This window comes from Podarcis vaucheri (assembly GCF_965113315.1).
Source record: "Podarcis vaucheri genome assembly, chromosome: 12".
NCBI lineage: Eukaryota > Metazoa > Chordata > Lepidosauria > Squamata > Lacertidae > Podarcis > Podarcis vaucheri.
Genome location: NC_138750.1, coordinates 49949630 through 49968060, shown reverse-complemented (window position 1 = coordinate 49968060; position 18431 = coordinate 49949630). Strand labels below are relative to the sequence as shown.

Below are 18431 nucleotides of genomic sequence, written 5' to 3'. Positions count from 1 at the left end.
GCTTGGAATTGTGGAGAGAAAGAATTGGGAGGGGAAAAGCAACCAAGAGGAGACAAGGGTTGGGGGAAATGGGGATCAAAGAGGATCTGCATGACCTTAACTTCACAAAGAAGCAGATCTAATATCCATTTTGTTATGGGGATTTTCTCCTTCCAATGAAAGCAGACTAGTCTCTGGCTGGGAGGAGAAATAGTGGACGGATGGGTGAGGATCATTTTAGGCAAGCCTGCTTTTCAGTAACCCTGATAAAAAAATGACTCTGCTCCAGTCTTGGTATTCACCTCACGACCCTCAGGAGCTACTGACTGTATTTTATTCTTTAGTAATTATATCATGTCAATCATGTCACGTATTACTATGTCATTCATGATATTTGCAGCCATAACAAACTCACCGTAAACTTGTCTTCTCTCTTCTTTCGATAGCCATACGAGTTTTTCCTGGAAGCAGAAAAATCAATGTAATGAGAAACTTTTGTTCTATGCATCGCTGGTAAGAAGCTCACTACATGACCTTGGGTCCAGACACTTATCTCTTGGCCTATCAACCTCACAGAGTTGGTGGGAGGATATGATCTTTTGGGAGGGAGGTGGAATAATGTTGTATGTCACCTTAATTCCCCGGCTGCATCAATGTAACTTCCTCCACATCAGATTATTTAATTAACCCTGCCTATTCATAAAAGCAAGGGGATGCTAAGTAGGTAAAGGTAATGCAAGCAATTGGTTTTCCCAGCATGCTTTCTAACTGGCAGATTCTGGTTTTGGAATGGAATTCCAGTACTTGTGGTGTGCTGCAAGCTTGAGTCTTTGTAACCTTCACCTGAATATTATTTATTTATATAATTCCTAAAATTTCTACACCACTTGATTGTAAAAAAAACCAACAAGCTCAAAGTGGTTTACAAACAGATAAAACAAGAAGGTTGAGAAAAAATTCACAGCCATTACTTTGAAATATGCAAAGTTAAAAATACTAAAACAGATTAAAGTTACCTCAACTTTCTAAGCATCTAGTTGGCTTGTTTAAACAATAATGTTTCTAGCAGGCGCAAAAAAGAGTACAGTGAAGGCGCCTGCTTGATCTCAAGTGGCGGGGAGTTCCAAAGTACAGGTGCTGGCTAGAACTTTAAAGCATAGGAAGCTGATAGAAGTCATTCACCTGTATAGCCGTCTTGTTCTTCAGAGAATACAATCAAATCCTGACACACATTAAATAACCTGCATTTCAACTATTAAGCTGCAAAGATTGCATTACCGTTTCATTTTCCAATTTTTGTCAATGAAAAATATGTTGATAAATAATACATTCTGGGATAATGGCAGTTAGCTTTTTTCGGTTTGCTTTTATCTGAAAGTTGCCTGGGGAGCCCCATCAGGGAAAAAGGAGGGAATATAAACAAACTAACAAATTCCCCACCACTATTTTTTCCCATGTCTTTCGGTGCTTTTGTCTCAAATGATTAAGGGCTGACTATACCACAGCCAAGTACATGGTGCTCTTGCTCCTGTTTTTTTGTTTTTTTTTTGTAAAAAAGAAGTTTTTATTCAAGATTTCCTTGTGTTACAAAACAAACATATAAACAAGGAAAAGTACAAATAACGTCTCCATTTTTTATTCATAGTGTCTTTTTCACAGTTCGTTTACATTTGGTATGAGACACTATGGTCGTGGACATCATGCAGTTGCTTTCGTTCTCTTGCATAATGTTAGCGCTCCTTGTCCAAGGCAAGCTACATTGTTCTACTATCCATACCATGGCTTGGTACCTGTATAAATATCTACAGCACTAGGAATTTGGGGTTTCTTGCAAGTTTACAGGAGACCTAAATCCTTTGTAAGCAATTGTCTCACAATTCTCTTATGTTTTCTAAGTAACAAATAAAGGCAATGAACATAAGGCTGATTAGTAAGAGATTTTTATAAAGGACAAAAAAGACTGAAGTGCTGAGTTCTGCTCAGGCTTCCAGCCACTCCATTCGATTCCATTTCTCTCTGCAGTTTTGGTATTACAAATGGTAGCAACAAATGACTGCATTCATAGAATAAAGAGCCTGCAGTGTCAAATAAGAACTAGCACAGTAACACCAGGCACAAGGGCTAGACTGTAAGACAGTAGCTTGACAACCGATACCTACAAAGGCTTATGAAATCTATCAATCTGCTCTTAGCACTCAGATGACGGGTTAGGGGAAGAATGACAAAAAATCAATTATCTGTGCATGTGTACGTGTACGTGTAATATCTCATAGATTTGCAGTAAAATAAAAAGGTGTCCAGAGCACTACTATTGGAAACAAACAAGAGGAAAAGTTGAAAACCACCACATATCAATGCTAATGAAGTGCAAGGTCCAATAAGCATTTGCATTGCAATGATGGCACACACAAAAAGCCATGCCTATTCAGACCATTCAAGCAGCACAGAAATAAATTTCGGGCAAGGAATTGGGCTTCCTAAAAAGCATCTCTTACAAAAACACCACCCCCACCCCACCCCCACATTTCCAGTTTCACAACTCTGGCAGAGAAAGCTCTGTTGAAGGCTTAGAAACCAAAAGGAATGTTTGGCAGATTATTAAGATGTCCTTTGTGCCCTCCAGTTCTTCCTTGGCTGATCTTCCTTACTGAGTTTAAAATTCTTGTCCCTAGCCCGTGCAATATCAACTGACCCCCACCAAATAAAGTATTTGTGTTCCTGAAAAGACCAGATGCAGCCAGCTTGCGGTCTTCATTCTGAACACAATTTCTCCCTGTCAAATCACAGAGCACCAAGCAACAAAGGTTCTAGGATCCCAGGGCAAGGTCTGAAGGCTAATGAGATTACCACCTTGGTAGAATTAAGCAGGTCTCAGCCTAACCAGTACCTGCATGGGAGCCACATGAGCAGTGTCTTGGACTCCATAACCGAAGGCAGCCAGGATAAATAAGTAAGCTAAATTGCAACTTCCAAATTGTAAATAGTTATATAACAACTAAAGCAACAGAAATATGTTATTAGATTGAATATGGTTTGCCATATTTTGATATGGACCCTAGTTTAACACCAAAACACTTTCCCAACCAGATGTTTCTTTTTTTAGTTCGGTACTTCTTCACTTCGACTTGTCACCATGTTAATGCCTCTTTCTACAAGCAATTATTTCCCTCTCTTGGACTCATTGCCCTAGAAGCATTCCAAACTGTTGCAGTCCTCTTTATGTAGCCATCAGAAATCTTCCCACTCACTTCAGTCTGCCAATTTTTTTGTGTCAATACAGATTCTAATCTTTTTGTTAGTAAGCATCTTCTCAGTTCTTGCACGCCCGTTTTCTTAGACGCACCTCATCTGTGGAATTTCTTTCCCAGCCTCTCATTTATACAAAAACCCTTTAAAAAATGCTTTTAAAAGTTATTTTCTTTTCTCTTTCCCCGCAATTCAATCTCCCTCCTCACCTGGGGTTTCATCTTCCACTTTTCATTACTCCCACATGGTGGAAACACATGATTTAATGGAGCTCTGAGCAGCACTTAGTCAACAAAAGTGCTTAATAAATGTTCCAGTACTCACCTTCCTCTACCTAAGTTTGGGGATGAGTCTAAAGTAGCAGGCTCTACTCGCCCACTGCCCACTTCACGCTTGGTATAACTTGTCGTACTTTGCATCCGTGTCCTGTTTTGCCCTGGTTGCCTTGTTTGCGGGCTCCTGACACCGTTGATTAAGCGGTCAGCAGAAAAATTGAATATTGTAGGGCTCTCTAAAAGTCCTGGCCCTCTGTCCGCACTGGGTATTGTATGCCGTAGATGTGATTTGCTGGGATTTCTGGGGGAGAAACAAAAGACATAATTTAAACCATCGTGCAAAATCTGCAGACAACTTCCAGAACCGCGCTGAAGAACTTTCTAAAGGCTATTCCTTTTATAGCATAAGACAAATGTTTACCGAATACATAAATTGTTCAGGCTGTGGCGGGAATCCACCCAACACTCATGGGAAAATGTGGCGTGATCTTTTAGAGCCGTCAAAGGAAACTTTATTACATAACATGACAAAGGTCTGTAATTTTATCAGGACAAGTTGTAACATCTGTCTTCTTCTCAAAATCTATCTTCTACAAAGAAGATACATTTACTTCTACAAAGTCTATTTATATGGAAAGGCCTGGTGCTGCTTCTTTTTTTATAATTTTTATTGAATGGTTTTATGTTTCAAAAAACAATACAGCCATACTACCACTAAATATAATTAAGAAATAAAAATTACATACATCGATATTTAGTTTGTTATTTGTTATTTACCGTCTTATTTCCTCCCAAACATTGCATACAACAACACACATATGTGCAGACACCCACACCGCACAGAAAATGATAACAATGAAAGTAAATATTTTTTCCCTTTTATCTTCCAAAATCTGTTCTTCAACTTTGACTTCCTGTCAAGTCCCTTTGCATATGTTTTATCTTACATTTGAATGAACACAAAACAATAAACCTTTCTATATAATTTTTCTAATACATTCTGAAAACATAATAAATCCTTAATTGTTGTCCAGAAAGGCCTGGTGCTTCTGTAGATGCAATGGCTTCCATCATGAGAATGTGCGCTCCGCCCACCTTAACCAAGACGGAGATCTTGGCATCAATCTTAACTGTGGTTAACTCTCTGTCTGGTTAGCCTGAACCAGTGGATAAGATGGGAGGGTGGAATTTACTCTGGGGTAGAGGTACAGTGGTACCTCGGGTTACAGACGCTTCAGGTTACAGACTCCGCTAACCCAGAAATAGTACCTTGGGTTAAGAACTTTGCTTCAGGATGAGAAGAGAAATCGTGCTCCGGCGGCGCGGCAGCAGCAGGAGGCCCCATTAGCTAAAGTGTCTCAGGTTAAGAACAGTCTCAGGTTAAGAATGGACCTCTGGAACGAATTAAGTTCTTAACCCAAGGTACCACTATATGTGATTTTATGGTCCGTTCTCATCTTTTAACCACAGTCAAGAGAGAGTGGTCATTCTATACGTACCTGCCCTTGGGGATATTAAATACCTTGCAGCTCCAGCACTGACTCTATTCTCCTCCCAGCCATCATCCCCTCTCCTCCCACTGCTTCACATACATGTAGTTCAGTTCTCTAGAAGCCAACAATGTCTCTTTTAGAAGAAGCCTGTCTCATCACATTGAGATCTGTGACCACAGCACTTCATGAAGACACAACGCCTGCAATTCTTGTAAAATTATTATTCCTCCTAGCAGCATAGATTTCCATTTGGGGAGGTCATGTAGGCCACTTCCCTTAATCAATTGTTCAAATTGCTACTGTAACATTAACATAACCCAGGGTTGTAATTAAGGTCTGGTTTTTAAAAAAAATAAAAAACCAATTACAGTGGTACCTCGGGTTACAAACACCTCGGGTTACAGACTCTGCTAACCCGGAAGTAGTACCTCAGGTTAAGAACTTTACCTCAGGATGAGAACAGAAATTGTGTGCAGGTGGCGTGGTAGGCCCCATTAGCTAAAGTGGTGCCTCAGGTTAAGAACAGTTTCAGGTTAAGAACGGACCTCCAGAACGAATTAAGTTTGTAACCAGAGGCACCACCGGAATGGTTCTTTATACAATTATAAAGTGAGGACAGGCCATAGTATTCAAGAGAAGTGAACATCCCAAAGTGATACATACTCCTGGCAAATGCCATTCCAATAATTCCCACGACAGATATAAATTAACAGAGCAAAAGATGAAAACTTATTTCCAGAACTTGCCTGCTTCTAGGTGTATACTGCCTGAGTGAAGTCAGTGGAGAAGTAGTAGGCTTGAAAGTAGGAGATGTAAAACCATTGATAAATCCAGTATTTGGAAACGGTGTTACCTATGGAACAGAAGTACTGCAAGTTACACAGCTGTAGATTTAAGAGACTCTCAAGAGTTCTTGAAATGACCTCACAGGACTGATTTTTACATTAAGATCAGCACTTGCTGGCCCAGGTGTATAGCCCAGCTAGACCAGGATCCAGTCCTCACAGTGGTGAAGCAGGTAAGTTAGTTAATTTATTTAGTATGCCATTCTTCCTCAGAAGATTACAGGGTGGTTCGCAACATAAAAATACAAAATGAGAACACAAAATACTAAATAGAACAAAAGCAAAGCAATAACCACCCTGCCAAACACACATTTAAATGGTCTGGTTATGGAGTAATGTTTTTGCCTGGCACCTAAAGATATGTAATGAAGGCACCAGGTGAGGAGAACATCCTACAGATGGGGAGCCACCACAGAAAAGGCCCGGTCTTGTGTTGCCATCCTCTGGACCTCTTATGGAGGGGGCGCATGAAAAAAGGGCCTCAGCTGATGATTGCAAGGTCCAGGTTTGCGGTCCTTGACATAATTGTGGCCCTGAGCTGTTTAAGGCTTCATAGGTCAAAACCAGCACTAAATGTTTTTACATAAAAAAACATTTAGTGTCTGCAGAAAGTTCGCATGTAAGGGAGAGGCTGAGGTCAAAACCTCTTAAGCACTGCACGTAGTTTGGAAGTCTGAAATGCAAGGGCGATTCTGCCATGCAATTTTACTTAATATGTAGCTTGAGCGTAACACCTGGTCTTAAGATTATGAGGATAAATAATCAAGTCCTTAGTTCCTATCATCACTTCAATTTACACTGAAGGGGATTTAACAGAATTAAAAACATTCAAGAGGCCTTCTTTCTCATTGTCTTTAGCTACTCCAACTTGCTGCTACAAAATAATCTAAAAATGAGGAACATGGTGTAATGCTAATATATGGGTTGAGAAGTAAGAGTACGTAAAACAGATTCAGGAAGTACACCAGTTATTATGGAGCTATAAACTGAATCTAGTATGCCCCGATTATATTCAAGACTAAGTAACAGCATGAACATTTAAAAAAGCAACAAAGGAATGATTCTGAAGTGCTTACCAGTGATGGATCAAGATAGCTATGTGTTGTTGACCACGTCTGTGGGGCAATTAAGCTGTACAGTGGAAACTGCTGTTGGGGGCTGTATACTGGAGGTATGTAAAATGATGTTGTATAACGCTGTGTGTAGATGTTCATGTCCAGAGGTCTGTATCCATTCTTTGGCAAAAATGTGTTTATAGCTATAGCCTTTGCTTTTATTCTTGCCTAAAAGACAGAAGAGCATGATCTTAGAAGAATCAGTCTAAGAGAAAGACGACCACTCTCAGAAGTATTTCAGTGAACACTAAAAACAAAACGTATTTACCTTAATTGGTTTTCCTTGGAAGGTTTTCACTTCTTCTCTAAGGTATCTATAAGCCTTTAAGAGTGAAAAATATGTTTTTGTGAAAGGCAGCAGATATAGCAAATTAACAAGAAAAAGTATATAATTATGCACACACAGATATTAACTCAAACAATATCAGTTCTTCCCTATTTAAGAATACTTGGGTCCAATTCAGGTTTATACTGGATTACAGACAGGTCCTCAGCATATGGTCAGAGGCATTATCAGGTTTCATTTTAACCCTGCTTGGCAATGATCATATGTGGTACTAAAATCACAGTAAAGATGGGAGCAGGAAGCTACTTACTCCATTTCAAAAATTCCACTCTAGGGTCTAAACCAGCTTTTGAGAGCAGCCCAGACAAGAAAGGCACAATTAAGACTTATCATAATCACAACAGCAGTTGGCTGAATCACTCCTTTTAGTAGGATTTAAAATTTCCAAGAAGTACATGTATTCTAGACTTAATTATGGAAACCATGACTAGACAACAATGAATTTCTCTGAATTATGAAGGCTGCTGTTCTGTGCAACTATATGATGTCTTCCTGCCATTTCTTACATGAACATTGTATTATGGACCAACTTTGTTTGTGGAGGTCTGTTCACACCACCTCAGTCAAGAGTGTCACAGTAATTAATCTCCAAAACTGATAATTGACACAAACTAAATATGTGCAACAAAAAAGTGAGAGCTTACCTGCTGTGCATCTGCTTCAGACTCAAATGTAATAAACCAGTTGTCATTATAGGCAAACTCACAGTTGATGAACCTAGGCAAGTTATCTCCCTTGAAGAGTGCTTCGACCTCCTAAGGAAAGATTGGTGGGAAAGAGGGTTCACTGACAAGTACAACAGAAGGTTCATTTAGGACCAAGCAAGTCAAGGCCTCATTAGAACTGATGGCAAAAAGTATCACTGACTATCCTTAATTTCAACAAGAAAGGGCTATGGAGCAGGCTACTGACACTGTCCCATCATTCCAGGGACCTGATTTCTTTTCAACTATGCAAAGGCTGCCACCTAAAGGTTTGATGTTGGTGCCTAAACAATTTCAGGGTGGCACCTGACTAAGTCACACCTATCACTAATTTAAAGTCCATTGATTTCAATTGGGTCTATTCCAGTACAGTTCAGATACTACTCACTGAACTGTAAATACAAAGACATACCGTGTTAACCTTCAATTAACAGATTAACAGCAGATACACCCTTATTGACGTTCCCAAGTCAAACTTTATGACTCAGGAAATTGTGTTTTCCTGTTAATATCACTCTGCATGAACACCAATATTACTTTTTTGATTTCTTAAAACATCTCTTTCTCTTCAAAGAGCATTTACTCAACCTCCTCGATCTCTTCTGCTGTCAATGAGCTAGTTAGAACACCTCACTCAAAATGTTGCCCACTGCTCTACATTTATTGATTTGGAATCTGTCTTCCAGGAGCAGCCTTAACTTTATGGTGGAAGCATGTAGAGAGGCACTCGCTGTCTAAAAGGCTCCAGAAACCTCTTTCTGACAAGGTATAAATGGCATCTCAGCGGCAATTCAATATTTTCTTTTAAACAGAATAAAAAAATTCCTTCCAGTAGCACCTTAAAGACCAACTAAGTTAGTTCTTGGTATGAGCTTTCGTGTGCATGCACACTTCTTCAGATACACAGATAGGTAGCCGTGTTGGTCTGCCATAGTCTTTTAAACAGGTATTTAGTTATTGGTTGAGTGTGGGATTGTTTTCCTTGTATGCTTTATAAAGTTGTGAGTGATATCATGAATGCACAATTATATGGAAGTAAATCTTACTTGGAAAATATTATATGGAAGAAAAGCTTACTTGGCCACAAGTGATCGCCAAGAGAGAGAATCACAATTAAAGCTGTAGCCACCCAGCACCATGGCAAAGGTATAGGGTGGGTGGGATTTTTTTAAAGCATGTTGCGAATTGTTTGACTGCTGTATACAGAACTTACTTCAATTGGAGTAGATTCAGGTACTTCACGTAAAATCACAATGCAGCGATTCTGGTTTGGCCTGACTTTTTCACCCTTCTCGTCCACTTGGACTAAAGGCAATGCTAGGGGAAGACACATACAACACAGTTACTTTGAATTCAACCAGTTAAGCAAGGCTTTGTTTTGCACACACTGCAGTTTTGTAGGACTAGAGTAAGATCTGTTACCTTATTCATCTCCGGTTTGTAAATAAATGTGTACAAACGTGGAACATGCCTGTCAAGTCTCCCAGGCAAACAACTTACTTTAGGAAAGATCCTGGAGTGTTCACCACACCTCTTAGTGAAGCCTTTCAGAGGGGGGAACCCACTCCTACCAGTCTTATTCTGTTAGAAAGTCCACCTTGTATTGCCCTTTTCCCCACTTTGAAATGAAAGAGTGTACATTCCAACACTACTCTTTGGTACTACACTAAACAAATCATCAGGAGTGACCATCAAGCGCTTCACTTATCAGATTCCAAACTGCCTCACACCAGTGGTAATTACTTTCAAATACTTTAGCCACGATACAAAAAATTTATGCTTGACAGGTTTAATTAGTAAACTGCTAAATAAAAATTGCAAATGGTGTGCTGGAGCAGAAACCTGCTAGGTATCTTTTGAAACCAACCTTGGAGAACTTCCACTTAGAAAAGTCTGTAGTGGCTGACGCTAACAAGCTACATACTGAATATACGTTTAACTGCAACAATGCAGTATCATTAGGATACCCAAGTCGAGCAGTTTGACAGAGGGGCATTCTCCAATAAATCTATTGTATAAAACAGAAGATTAAATGGCAGGTCTCTCGCTGCAAGCATGAATTTACTGCCAAGACAGGTTTATTGTCATTTAAGTACAGTTTTCTAAATGTTGCACTCACCCGCTGGCTTCAACCCTCCCCCAATGCTATGCACCTCACAGAACAAAAACTCACTATTCATCTTCAAGTCAAAAATAGGTGCTTTGTCAATTACTTACATCGCAGCACTTCAACAATCAAATCCATATCAGTGCTCAGCTTCTTGACGTGATCAAGGTTTGCTACTGTCATTATTGGCACATACTGATCACTGTCCATCTGAGATATAAGGTACATGTCACTGGCAAGATTCTCTCTGTTGAAGGAAAGCAGAGTCTTCATTATAAAACTCCTTTCTTTATCTTTACACAAGCGAAAAAGTTGCATTTGACTTGCTTATTGATCAACATGATCACTAGAGCTGATCGGGAGTTGTAACTCAGCAGCATCTGAAAGGGCAAAGGTTCCTCACACATGACCTAACCTATCATCCTAAAAGGCAAATATCTGTAAACTGCTCTGGAAGCCTTTTTCTTTTCTGGTATGAAGAGTGGGATAAAAATGTGGGATAACCAACATGCCTAAGTCTAATTAATGCATGAAGGGTTTGATGCCACAGAGTAAGCTGGCCTGGCAGGCTTAGCTATGTCGCTCCCCTCCAACCTGGGAGGAATGTAATCAAGCCTTATCGCTGTACCTCACAGTCTACTTGAGAAGCTCAATTTGGGAGATCTGAGCTGCTTGCTCCAAGCGCAGACCACATCACTCTAACAGGTCTCTCTTAAATTCCTACACCAATAATTTAGGAACTTTCACCAGTATAACTAAGCCACGTTTTAATGCCTGTGGAACCTTTACTGAATGCTGCATGGAAAAGCACATGGACCTATCATTTGTGAGTATATAAATCAACCTTTTTAAACTTATCAAATGAGTGGTCTCTCTCTATGCTGCAGATTTTGCTTTGCTTTGCTGCATATTTTGCAATAACATTTTTCCCAAACCTGGATATTGGCATCTAAGAATTCTATATATCTCTATTTTTCTTGCTACCAACAAAAATGCTTTAAATAAATACAGCATGAGTGGTCACTACTGAATACATGTTATGCTTACCTAGATAAACAGAACTCCAGTGTTTTTTTCAGTACTTCTCGCAAGTCTTCCTGACCTTCTGACTGCAGCTGTTCTTTACCTTCTAGAAACAGAAGACATGAGTTTTACAAAGTTGGGGGAGAAACCAAGCCTTCATAAAAAGTAGCTTCCTTCAAGTGTCAAAGGTCACCTTATTTGCAATGGCAATAGAGGTTAAATAAAGTACCCTTCATACCAACTCATGACACAAAGAGTATCTTGCACATGATCCTAAATATCCGGACTCAGCAGAAACTTTGGTGGAGCACAGACACACATAAGCTTGCATCCACAGTCTACCCACCCCATCTCATTAGAAAAGGTTGGCTCCATTGAAAAGCCAAGCAACAATCATTTTATATTACCATCAATACATAAACAACTGACAAATTAGTTAGGATTCCTTTCCAGTTGCAATAGCTTTTAAGAAATAAGGGTGATGTAAAATATGTAAATATTTGAACAGGAATAAATTTTTATATATCTGGAAGGTATCAAGAAGGCTTCTAGTATTTATTTTTTCTGCTCTGTTATGTACACCCTTTACACACTCAATGCAGACAAGTATCTCAAACGTCATCTTTAAAACTTGAAATATATTACTGCCGAGAAAGCAGTTTGAAATATGTGCACAGCACCATGATATAATGATATAATATGAAAAAAAATTCATTTGTTAGCTTCAAAGTACAAAGACCAACATGAAACTCTTATGTAAGAAACTCTTATGTAAGAAAGTTGCATTATTCATTATAATTTTAACAGCCAGGATTGTGTTTGGTACTACAGTGGAAATTCTTGCCATCAGACGTTGCAGCAGACACGAGCTAAATTCTTTTTGCTAAACGGCCTCGGTCCAGTATACCTGAAGGAGCGTCTCAACCTCCATCGTTCTGCCCGGACACTGAGGTCCAGCTCCGAGGGCTTCTGGCAGTTCCCTCGCTGCAAGAAGCCAAGTTTCAGGGAACCAGGCAGAGGGCCTTCTCGGTAGTGGCACCCGCCCTGTGGAATGCCCTCCCACCAGGTATCAAAGAGAAAAATAACTACCAAACTTTTAGAAGACATCTAAAGGCAGCCCTGTTTAGGGAAGCTTTTAATGTTTAATAGGTTATTGTATTTTAGTGTTTTGTTGGAAGCCGCCCAGAGTGCCTGGGGAAACCCAGCCAGATGGGCGGGGTATAAATAATAAATTGTTGTTGTTGTTGTTGTTGTTGTTGTTGTTGTTGTTGTTATTTAGTCTATTAAGTAAAAACTTAGATTATCAGTTGGAAAAAAGCAGAAGGGAGCTCCAAATTGATTAAGATGGATAAGAGAATTATATAATGTTTTGAAAAGTTCCTTTTCTGGACTCAGAAGAAATGACACAAGAATTATAGTGTTAGGCTGCACTGAACAACATCCAATGATATCTGCCTGTTTGCACAACAGAAAAATGCTTGTGCAATGTGACTTCCTTAGATGAGTTATTAGGTTTCCCCAATAACATTAGTTTAAAACAGACAGTACCCCAGGCAGGTGGTATCTATCCTCAGCCTATATACTGTATAAAAATGGTAGAGCTGTGCATTGGTTGAAATCCTATGTTCACACCCTGAAAACACAGTATTTGACACTAGCTGCAGAAGTCTGCAAAGCAAGTTTCTGGCCCTGAGATTGTGGAGGATTGATACCATGTAGGCAATGTCATGTGTGGGTTGCACAGTGAGCAGATGTAATGCCCTGCAAAGTTTGTCTTTCTCTGTAACTAGCAAAAGCAGAATTACTGAATTAAGCAAATAAAATGTGCATAATGTGAATCATTCAGCTTTTCTTGCCTTTGCCAAAGAATACAATCTTCATTTTAAAAAAAATTAAAATAAACATGGCCGATGGTCAGGGATGGTGGGAACTAGAGAGCACTACTCCTGAATTATGCACTGTAGGCACTTTTCATTATACAACTTAGTCTTCCAAGATAACATGTCAACACTACATCCTGTGATCCTATAAAATACTCAGTTCATCTAGTAAATATATTCACTACCCAAGACATTGAAGGTTCAAAGTTCCTAGCATTGTCTGGGCTGTTGAGACTTCAAAGTTTAGATTGCTTTTTAATGACGGAGGCAAGTTTGAACATTTGAAATATTGTACATATGATCAATCTGGTATTTCTTTAAATGTACTGTAGTCACAAGCCCGGGGGCAAACAGTGGTTTGTCCTAAATGAAGCAGACTGAGCCCCACATATAAATACATGCAAATGTCCTGGTAAAATTGTCACATTAATAGGCACTACTTATTTCAGACTATGCATCAAGGATTCCTATAAGCAACTATTGTTACTGTTTAATCATTTCTGTAGCAATGCCTATAATTCAGTGTTGCCCAGGTAAATTTCTTCAGTAGCTTGTAATTTATAAGTTCCTGTCAAAGACATATTTAGGATAAACACTGGGGGTCATTTTGTAAGTTGGAAAACCATTTTAAAAACATACAAGGAAGCCTCCTCTTTCTTACCTGTCTGAGTGTTTTCGTGTATAGATTCATACTCTGAATGATCTAGAGCCAAAGGGTTCATATCTGTCTGGTCTGACAGTGGAGCTGTCACTGATGGTTCTTGCAGTTCTGTTAACGATTCATTCTGGTGCTTTTTGTCACCATCACCGTTGGCCTCCAACCCTGCAGAAAAAGTTGCAGGAGTCACAAACCAAAAAATTCTTTATCTGCTTTAAATTAGAAAGAAAAGGCTCAGAGGACCAGCACACTCAGCTAGAATCGTACCTTCTTTGCAGGAATCTGGTGGATGATCTGCTATTTCTTCCCAGGTTTTGCTCACGCCGCCATCATTAGCCCCGCTTGCTTCCACATGTAACATATGATTCCCCCATACTTTTGCATTAGGATTTAGTTCAGAAACCTTGGCCGACTCCTAGGAAATAACAATTGGGTTACGCTCTAAATGCCTGTAATTTTACGTGGTTCCTTATTATAAATGCAACCCACAAATGGTTAAAAGATATACAGCAGTGGAATAAGAGGTCTTGTGGCTAGAGGCCATTCGGTGCTTATGTAAACTCAACCTACATTACTTGTCAAGGCAAATTCATCCACATTTATCATTTGTATAGCTCTTTGGAATATTCAAAGAAGTAACATCAATTGTCTTAGATTCCAAGTTGTTCTCCTTCTCTTGTACTCTTGTAAGGAGGTATTTCTGACAAGTCTCTCCTCCATCAGCAGTCGTCCCCCCACCCAAAAATAATCTTACACCTTTCCCAAAGGACCCAACTCAATTGGGATGAGACCACAGGAAGCTGCAGGAGGTAGCAGGAGTCAGGAAAGCTCTGCTCCATTTATGAAAGTTACCACCCAGGCTTCATTTATATTTATGATCAGATTTATACTCCACTTTTCCCACCAAATGGAGACATCCAAGTGGTTTTCAACAGTGGCTACATTCACATGGTTACACTAAATCACATTGTAGTGTTACCAATATGAGCCTGTGCAAGTATGACATTCATGCGCTACCTCCCTCCATGATTTAGCATTAGGAGGAGCCGCCTGTGTGAGCCTTGGATCTGCACACTCTCCCATGCCTGGGTGTAGCTATGAGGAGACTCGCAGCTTCTATCTGTTTTTTTTAAATTAATAACAACAACAACAACCCCAGTTTAGTGTTATATCTGAGCCCTAAACTGTGGTTAATTTTAACTGTAGTTTACTAAAAAAAAAATGCAGGCTTCATAGTTAAGATTAACTGCAGGTTGTCCAGATTCAGACTTAAGGCTAAGCTGTGGTTAGTCAAAAATAGATGGCAACATTCGTTGTGCCGTGCCAGAGCAGTGTGCAAGAATGAGGCTTACAAAAGCAGTAAACAAACATTATCAAAAAAAGGAGCCATAGTAAAGGTAAAAGTAAATCTAAGCATTGGCAAGATCAAAAGCGGATGTTAACTCCATAATCTTTGAACCAGTTCTGTAAGGGAATGTCCAAACATATTCTTACTACAGAGGAAGGGGGAAAGTGATTGATGCGAGTTTTCTTAAGGCCCCCTAGCAAGCCCATGGGCTGAGGCAAGGTATGAAGAAGGATTCATAGCTTATATTGTACAACTATGAAAATGTCCTCAAAGATGATGGCCTATAAGATTAGATTTCAATCATGTCATAAATGATTGAACTAGCTACCTATTGCAATGCATGCTTTACAATCTTCTAATCATGTGGTTATGATAAGATGGGTGTATTTGTGCAACAATTCCCCTTACACAATAATTCCCTTGAAGAATTAAGGCTTGCACGATTGGTATCGCTATGAGCAATTTATGTCTAGGATAATTTCCACAATAAATTGTGACCATTTTGGCTCTTGCCTGCCTTTCAAAATAAAGACAAAACCACAAACATAACAAGACAAGTGTTCTCTCTCTGAATAACAACCCTAGCGGTAATAACTGCTGCACAACTCCAAACATCATTGCTCTATAGTTTTTAAGCAACAAACCTAGAAACAAATCTAAGCTCGGATACCTCAGTAGGTATGGTGCTGACAATGCCAAGGTTGCAGGTTCGATCCCTGTAAGAGACAGCTGCATATTCCTGCACTGGAGGGCATTGGACTAGATTGGACTCAGGGTCCCTTCCAACTCTATGATTCTATGAGAAATGTATTCCTTTACATTAGGAAAGGGCAGGGGCCATCAGAGTTTTGGCTGGCCTTGATAGCCAGCTGAAGTTTGTGATGATGAAGACTCCCCTCCTCAGTTTCAATGCAATCTTGCACATGTCTACTCAGAAGCACATCCCACTGTGTTTGATGGAGCTTAATCCTAGCAGGGCATAGGATTTGAGCCTTGGGAGTATTCCCCCCATAGTCTTCCCAGCCTCAATCAAACAATGCTACCTCTTGCTTAGCAATGTTCCAGGGACATAATATTGCTGGCTGGCTGCCACTGAGGAGCTCTGCTGCCACTGCCAGAGGCAGTAACGAAAAGTAAAACACAAATCCAAAAAAGGATTAAGAGAAAGAGCGCTGGAGCTGTCCAGCTTCCAACAGTTAGGTGTGCCCCAAGAAACTCTGGAAAAAAATGAATGAAATGCACCCCTCTATTCAACATGGAAACATGGCAGCAAATCCTGCAACAGCCCAAGTTCAAAGCAGTTACAGCAACCAAGTTAGCATTACAGTAATTCTCTACACACAGTGCTAGGGGAGCAGGGAATTGCCCAGACTAGACATGTGCACTGCAATCCCATACATAGCCTACTCAGAAGTAAGTCCTCCTGTGTTCGAGTAAGGCTCACTTACGTGCCCTCAATTAGACCCCGACCACCGTTACAAAGCTACCGCTCACAAATGGCTAAAAGCAATTTTACAACGTAATGGTAGCAAGATGCTTTTTCAAATCCTCGTCCTTCAGCTCTCAGATAGGAGTGCAGGTGTAGGGACACAATTATTTACTTCCCAGTTCAAACTTCTGAGCAATGATAAAAATCGGCTCATCAATAATGTATTAAAATTTAACCCAAGCATTTTTCCAATCTGTTTTAGGGAGAACGTTACAGTAAGTTGTAAAATATCAACTTTGTGGCAACCTTCAGAGGCTATGGATGGGTGAGAGGCAACAAAAGAGATGTCTATGCCTGCCACAACACAGGTACCAAGATGTGCTGTTATGTATGCCTCCATTTTAGCATTTGACAGTGGCTTAACTCAAACAAATGGAAACACTGCTGGAGTTTTAGAATATCATACATCAAATCAAAATCTTCACCTTGGATTACAGCAACTTCTTTTCAAAAGTGCCTGATGAATCAAATTATGATAGTGAAATACTTACATATCCTTCATCTCTATCTTGCCATCCCCAGATATCACTGTTTTGTTGTACTAGCAACTGGTAAGGGTATCCTCCCATTTCAAAAGAAGGAACGGTCACATCGCCAGTTTCATTTTGGAGCGCCTCACTAGCACTGCATGAGCTATCCGTTTTGTTAAAAGATGAATTAATCCACAAATATCCCATCAGATATTCCTGATCATCTGTAAACTTGGCAGATGAAAACAAACCACTTAGTGGAGCAGATGGACAAAGCGGATCACCTTGGGAATCGCCCATATCCATTTTGTGTGTGTTATCAGATTCCTTTAATATATCTTCCATCAGATCCAATACATGCTTTGCATTGCCTTGGTCACATTCTTGATCGTTAACAGAGGCCAGAGGTATTTCGTACGAAGGAGTAGCAGCATATTTGTCTACCTGCTTGGGGTCAATACAAATCCCAACTGCATCAGTACAAGTCAGAGAGTCTTTGGCATCTGATCTGGAAGCACATTCCACCTCAATGTTCAGTTTCTGCTGGCCGTTTTGGGGAGCAGAGTCCTTTGCATTTTCTGTTAATATATCTGCACAGGGAATTGAAACTTCAGAATTTAAAGGCCTAAGAGGGCACATGGTTTCCATTATACTCTGTTTGGGTAAAGAGCTGTTTCCGTAGAATCCTGATTTCCCTCCCCTTGATCTGGTCGATGTCTCAGTGTGACTAGTTTCTATTTTTACATTTCTAGCATCACTTTCATCAACTGATGCAGGAAGTCTCTCTGTTTCAAGCTGACTATTAGCTTTATCAATCTGCAGGATACTTAAAGACTCCTCCAGAACTAAAGGCCTCTCTTGCATATTTGAAGATACTCTAAGTTTTTGCATTAGATCATTATTGCCATTTAACATACAGTCATCTTGAACAGTGAAATTTTCAGAATCTGCCTTGGTTTCTATTTCACTATGTGTTTTCCTTTCATGGTGTGTTTCCCATTTCAACCCATTTACAGGCTCTTCTGCAGTTGCTATTAATTTGTGAGGGTCAGTCCCTGCACTCAGCTGATCTTCCAGTCTATGGAATGTACATTTGTTCCATAGCTTGCATTGTTCATCATTCAAATCCATCTCACTCACTTCAGAATGTGCTAAAGAGACACAGCAGCTGTTATCTTCGTTAAGTGAACTGGAATAGTCATTTGTTTTGCCATCCTTTTTAGAGAGGTTGTGTGGAACTTGAACTTCCAAGCAATTTTCATTTTGGATTCTTTCATATTCATTTACATTTACATTAAGAGGTTTAGAAAAAGTTAATGTCTCTTCGCTTCCCCATGATCCTTCTGTCAAATCACTCATCTCTGAAGGTATGTTATCTATTTGAGACAGGTTTTGATGAGCAGCCCTTATAAAGCTGCCGTCTTCATAACTGGTAAGCTCTGAAACATGGGGT

The 18431-nt window shown here is 39.8% G+C and overlaps 1 protein-coding gene across 1 annotated transcript in view; it reads right to left on the bottom strand.

The window, feature by feature from the left end:
* Positions 1-18431, bottom strand: part of LARP4B (La ribonucleoprotein 4B) — a 56842-nt gene that overhangs the window by 8959 nt on the left and 29452 nt on the right. Inside the window, exons 3-13 of the mRNA XM_082192319.1 lie at positions 13939-14086; positions 13675-13836; positions 11158-11239; positions 10221-10357; positions 9217-9320; positions 7944-8054; positions 7222-7275; positions 6915-7121; positions 5740-5846; positions 3550-3801; positions 395-440 (exon numbers count right to left, since the gene is read on the bottom strand). Of these exons, the coding sequence (XP_082048445.1) occupies positions 395-440; positions 3550-3801; positions 5740-5846; positions 6915-7121; positions 7222-7275; positions 7944-8054; positions 9217-9320; positions 10221-10357; positions 11158-11239; positions 13675-13836; positions 13939-14086 (1410 nt within the window). The remainder of the gene's footprint in view (positions 1-394; positions 441-3549; positions 3802-5739; positions 5847-6914; positions 7122-7221; positions 7276-7943; positions 8055-9216; positions 9321-10220; positions 10358-11157; positions 11240-13674; positions 13837-13938; positions 14087-18431) is intronic.